Source organism: Nicotiana tabacum, chromosome 10, assembly GCF_000715075.1.
Source record: "Nicotiana tabacum cultivar K326 chromosome 10, ASM71507v2, whole genome shotgun sequence".
Taxonomy (NCBI): domain Eukaryota; kingdom Viridiplantae; phylum Streptophyta; class Magnoliopsida; order Solanales; family Solanaceae; genus Nicotiana; species Nicotiana tabacum.
The window spans coordinates 119,872,806-119,879,406 of NC_134089.1; the positions used below are offsets into that span (position 1 = coordinate 119,872,806).

At 35.3% G+C, this 6,601-nt stretch overlaps 1 protein-coding gene across 1 annotated transcript; it reads left to right on the forward strand.

The window, feature by feature from the left end:
• The first annotated feature begins 3,176 nt into the window (after positions 1-3,176).
• LOC107790388 (gibberellin 2-beta-dioxygenase 1-like) lies at positions 3,177-5,369 on the forward strand. The gene is made up of 3 exons (XM_016612310.2): positions 3,177-3,671; positions 3,770-4,118; positions 5,004-5,369. The coding sequence occupies exons 1-3, from the start codon at positions 3,310-3,312 to the stop codon at positions 5,250-5,252; spliced, it is 960 nt and encodes a 319-aa protein (XP_016467796.1). The 5' UTR covers positions 3,177-3,309; the 3' UTR covers positions 5,253-5,369.
• The last annotated feature ends 1,232 nt before the right edge of the window (positions 5,370-6,601 follow it).

Genomic DNA, 6,601 nt, shown 5'->3' on the forward strand with positions numbered 1-6,601 from the left:
CTCCTCTCGGGGAACCCTGCAGAATCTTCCAAAAGGTGTTCGGTCCGCACATAGAAGTAGTTTTCATAGAAACAATGGTTAGCTCTATCGTCCATCGTCACCACAAGACTCTTCGTCCCTCGATGGCGCATGTGAATCATCGTGCCACGAATGAGTTGAGAGGCAAAAATGTTGAGCATGTGTCTCAGAGTCATCTCCCGACCGGCAAGCTCCGCGAACTTGAGCAACATAAGGAACAATTTATATAGATATGGCAAAGGTTGAGCCGGACATACCTCGTAAAACGGCAAAAGTCTACTACCAAGAAAGGGAGAGGAAGCGTATACTCGGAAAAAAAAGGATATGCCTAGAACACACAATTTCCTGGGCAGTCGAAATGAATGATATCATCTCTCACCACTAGCAGCATCTCGATATGGTGCGTAATCACCCACCTAACCTTCAGCTCCGCAATCGTCGCCTCATTCATAACAGAGGAGACATGTTTTGATTCTTCTCCGATAGGGCTATTGAAATCGGTCCACGACTTCCCCGGACGAGGCAATATCTCGGCCGTCATTGGAACCTCTTCATCCTCTACTACTTCTACCCCACTGGGAACAAGAATATCATTTTCTAGTGTCGGAACTGCGGCAAGATCGTCAGCGCGGGAAGAAGAAGCAGCCATTGACTCAATTGAATAGAATAAATGAACAAAGGAAGTAAGAGGGAAGACAAAGATGCCAATTTCTAACCAATAGGAGCAAATCGAAAATCTGAAGTATCGGGGAATAAGAAACTTCACAAAATTCTTTTGATAAACCAGGAAAGAGTGTCAGAAAATTGATGTTTTTCCTTATTTATAGGGATATGAATGTCCCAAGAGGGAAACCCAAGAGTGGCCAGTTAGCATTGATAAGTCATGAAATAGTTCAATCCTCAGGAAACGTGTGTCATAATGGCAGTAATTATAAACGAAGTTTCAAATCAATGCAATGTTTTGACTCCGAACGGATGCGACGGAACAAAGTCATCGTTGAAGTGTTGCACCATCACCTCGATCTAAAGACCTCGTTCAAGGCATGAACAAGTCAGATTTTTTCCTAGCCTTCGAATCTACAAAGTTCGTTCGCCAAGCCCGGCAAGGAACGACCTCAACGGACGGAGGGACTCACTGTATGGGTCAAAATCTGACCACAGTGGCCGACCAAGCTGGGATCTCGCCTGTAGCGAAATGGCAAGAAACACCATGACCAACCTCAGTCCAACCATCGATAGTAAATGCTGAGTAAGAGCGGTACTCGAGTAATGACGTCTAGATTGTCACGTGAAGGACACGTTGGTCAAAGAACACAGTAAAATTCTGAGAACTATATATAGAAGGGAGATTCTCAGAAAAGGGGGACTCTTCTTCTGAACTTTTTCTCTATCATTTTTTCTCCTCCAAAGGATGTAGACTGTTACTTCCTTCTTCCTATCAAAAATAGGGTTGTAACATCAAGAAATATAAAATGTCCCTTTTATTTTATTATTGATTATCGGTCTATGCATTTGAAGATCTGAAGTTGATTATGCATGGCTAAGATTTTCCTCTCCTCATCATTAATTGATTAGCCCAAAAAGGTTTTATTATCTTTTGGTCAAACACACACTAATTCATCCATTATCCCATGTTCTCTATGATTTCATAACTTATTACCCAACTTTCTTCCAATTTAGTTGAAGGAAGAATTTCTACCCCCATAAATACGAGTCTTTCTTCCATAGTGTGGTGCGAAAAATAATTGTAGAGTGCTTAAAAAAAGTAAGATTAAAGTTGTAAAAAAAGAAGAAGAGAGTTTTACTTTTGTTGAAGGAAGTTGTTCATCTTGGTTGAGCTTTGAACTCAACAACTTGTTCAGAGTTTGTTCGAGTCGTACGTTGTGATCGGGTTGTTGTATCCTAGGGGACACAAGTCAAGAGGGTTACTGCTGGAGTGAAGAATTTGATTTAGCAGGCTTGAATCTCCTTAAAGAGAGCGAGATATCCGCGCCTCACCCTGAAGATATTTTAGTTCCTTCCTTTTATTTTTCAACTGTAATTATATTTTCACCGACATAAGTATTTTGATTTATAAGTAGTATAAAAATTTATTCATGTATTTTAAGCAAATATATATTGCTTGCTTACTTCTACTTGGAATGCCACTACTCCTTTCATTTTTTAGGACGGATGTAGGGATAACTGATTTTCTATATACCACCTAGGAATACAATGGATTGGACGGGATCTCTTTATTCTTAATTACATATCTCGAAATGGCATAGAGAAATTTCAAGTAAAGAGTGTTTCACCCTTAAATAAATTTTAGCAACCTTAATCTGAATTAGTCGAATCAGTATGTTTTAAATATCAATTAATTAAACAAAGAGTAACAAAATTTTCTTTATTTGTTTTAGTTTTACCTAATTCCGTGATGGTAGTATGTGTTCATTCTCATCCATTGGTTTGATTTAGGTCAAAAGATATCACTGTCTATTGATTGATATGTGAATTGAACTAGCACAATGACGTGTTATTTGTGACAGTGGATTAGATGAAGTACATCCCTGTACCTATAGCCACTGAGAGAGACATTTAGACCTTCATTGTGATAAGATTTTGTCCTAACTTGGTATCCCAACTAACTATTGACAATTATGTAGCGATTTCAGTTATAGCAATTAGATATGAAAGTTATGCCAATTAAGCAGTGTTCATACCGACTCTTGGGTCCTTGGCTACCTGTTCATCAAGTTTTTTAAAAAAAGCAAATGAAATACTATTACGTCATTCATTTCGTCTAAATTATATTTCCAGAACATGGTAATTAGGAGCGGACCAATAAATTGTTTGGTATTAGGTATTTGCATCAAACCGATGTAAAAAAGATGCATGTATTGTTATGCAAGTCTATTGTATGACCAAAAATGCATATTGTGGTGCGCGGTGTGGATACATTATGTTACTTGGTTGAAATATATAATTATATAGTATGTGCAATATTTATTTATTAATTTCCTTATATTATACAATCAAACGCGAGTATAAATGGAATTTTGACAATAAATGAATGTTGCCTGTATAAAATTCTATGTACGTCATTGTCATGATAATGTGGGTCCGTGGTTTTGGACTCGGAGTTCCCTATAAGTAGCAAAGTAGGGCTTGCATCAAAATATTCACAACTAGTCATATAGTTCTATACAGCAAATACTTGTCACTGATAATCACAACCCAAGCAAGTTTTGATCGTTCAATTTCTTTGCCCACATAGTTATTCATCCTATATATCAAACTATTTTTAACCATATGGCCAATAACGGCAAACCAACCTCATTCTTCAATGGTGTTCCATTGATTGACCTCTCAAAACCTGACTCTAAAAACCTCATTGTTAAGGCATGTGAAGAATTTGGATTCTTCAAAGTCATCAACCATAGCGTCCCTACGGAATTCATAACTAAACTTGAATCTGAAGCCATTAAATTCTTCTCCTCTCCCCTTTCTGAGAAACAAAAAGCTGGACCACCCGACCCTTTTGGCTATGGCAATAAACAGATTGGACGTAATGGCGATTTCGGTTGGATCGAACACATTCTTGTATCAACAAACTCTGAGTTCAATTACCAGAAATTTGCGTCTATATTAGGTGTAAATCCAGAAAACATTCGGTAAGTTACGTGTTGTATCAACAAACACAGTAAGTAATGTTATAATATCTTGATTACATTATTTATATCATTTCTTGATTTAGTCATTCTTTTTGCAGCGCTGCAGTAAATGATTACGTGTCAGCGGTGAAGAAAATGGCGTGTGAGATTCTTGAAATGTTAGCAGAGGGATTAAAGATTCATCCCAGGAATGTTTTCAGTAAACTTTTAATGGACGAAAAGAGTGACTCTGTTTTCAGGCTTAATCACTATCCCCCTTGTCCTGAGATTCAACAATTTAGTGACAATAATTTGATTGGATTTGGAGAGCATACTGACCCACAAATCATATCAGTATTGAGATCCAACAACACTTCCGGACTTCAAATATTACTCAAAAATGGCCACTGGTTTTCTGTCCCACCTGATGAAAATTCTTTCTTCGTCAATGTTGGTGATTCATTGCAGGTACACCTCTCGAGGCATTTGTGCATGTCAAACAACATTAAAACGTTTTTTTATTTATTTGCACATTCATGTTCTTGTCTAGAGGAAGTTTCTTCTTATTGCTTTCTTGCACTTCCTAATTGGTTCGGTTTATCATAGTTAAGTGATATATATTCTCTTAAGGAATGATTAGGTTTGAAGACAAATTATACAATAATTAGTTATATTGGGATTAGTTATCATGTGATTAAGTATACTGATATTATTTATTATTGCTTGTTTGGTATATTGTATTAATCATGTAATTGTCAATTTTACTGTTTTATCTTAGGATAACTTATTTTGGGATTACTATTCCATGCTCTAGCAGGTATAAGTAATCCCCATACTATTTTAATCCTGATTAACTTATAGAATTCGTAATCAAACAAGGGATTATGCGGTACTATATTTTAACCCGGAATATTTTTATTATCCATCATACCAAACGACTTCTTAAGGTTAAGTGCCTAGTTGGTTCTGTTTTTCTTGCAATGCTTAATTGGTTCGATATTTTTTACGGTGTTAAGGTTAAATGTTACTCCATCCGTTTCAATTTATGTGAACCTGTTTGACTGGGCACGGAGTTTAAGAAAAAATAAAAACTTTTGAAATTTGTAGTCCTAAACAAGTCAAAAAGGGACTCAGAGTATTTGTGTGGTTATAAAAACTTCTCATTAAGGATAAAATTGTAAGTTTAAGCTAAATTGTTTCCAAATTTAGAAATGCGTCATTCGTTTGGAACGGACCAAAAAGGAAATAAGTTCACATAAACTGGAACGGAGGGAATAGTATTATTTTTTGTATAAACAACAGGTGCATGTGAAAAAAAATACCTTATATACTCTGGTTTTATTTTTATGGCAGGTTATGACTAACGGGAAGTTTAAGAGTGTAAAGCATAGAGTTTTGGCTAACAGTATGAAATCAAGGCTATCAATGATATATTTTGGAGGGCCGCCATTGAGTGAAAAGATCGCACCTTTGGCATCACTAATGGAAGGAGAAGACAGCTTGTACAAAGAGTTTACGTGGTTTGAGTATAAAAAATCTGCATACAAAACTAGATTGGCTGATAACAGGTTGATCCTGTTTGAGAAAATTGCAGCCTCATAATTATTTTTCATGTCAAAGTCCCACCTTTGTTAGGAATGATGGGTTGTCAAGACGCTCATTGTAGGTTTAAAAGGATAGTTGATTGGATTCCTATAAATAGAAAACTTTGTATTTTCCTTCTTTTTTTCTTTTTTTCTTTTTTGTCTTTCTTATACTGTTTTGTAACTACCAGACTTGTTAATGATACAAGTTCATAGTTGTCCCAATTCATGTACTCATCTAACTACCAGTAATTTGTGCCACAGCTCCACTATATATATGGTCAGTTACGTTTGGCTTGAATAATTAATAACAACAACAAACTCAGTGTAAGATATGCGTTTGATACATTAATTTTTTTTCCACTACTTATTCAAGCCAATATTAAGTAGTGAAAGCAAGTTTCAGTATGCAAATCTCTGATGATTAACATAGATTGAAGTTGACTTATGACAAGATGAAGATTGAAATGATGAAAATTTCTTAGTGTTAATTTCTGCAAAGGGATTAAGTATTTATAAAGAGCAAAATGATAACTATTTCATTTTCTTGAATAGATGTGTCTTTTTACAAAGATTGGATACATCTCTTCAATTAATTAATAGATGTCTCCTAAATGGATTGGACATATCTTTTTTCAAAAAATATTGTGCCTTTTCCACGATAGGTACATTAAATTTCGGTTCACTAAACTAAATTGCAACAATCTCTCACATGATTCAAGAATTTAAGGAACACAAAAGCAGTCTTCTATATAGGTGAAAGTATTGTGTAGACTAGAACGTCACTTGTATGAAAGAATCCGATCTGAAGGACCATAGTGAACTTTATTCTTGAACTAGTACCTTCTAGCTAGCCCCATTTTTAATTTAACATCACATTATACGAGATTTTTATTGAGTTCATAAATTTAACGGCCTTACGCTGCTATCTTGATTCTAGAGAAAAATCCAATCTCATAGGTTGCAAATTGCAGCCTCACAATCACACTTAAATAGGTAAATTCTTTAACCGTTACATTATTTGCTATGATTTCACATAGCATGTGCTCTTCCTAACCGTTCCGTTAAGTACCGTAAAAATTATTCATAGCGGGACTAAGATATTAAAAGTTATAGCACCTGTCCAATTATTGGTAAGCTTGTTGTTAGTTGTTACCGCATTGAACCTTCATAATGGGATCTCCAATAGTAAGATTATATTGGGTTGCCATTATCACTAGTGATCCTAAATTTTTCATATGAAGTGAAATGCTGTACTATATACTTTTCTCAGGTTAATTAAAACTTTAATGATAATATTTATAGAATATGACAATCTAAAGCATCTTCTGTAAATTTATTTTAATTTCTATTCAAAAACTCCGTGTT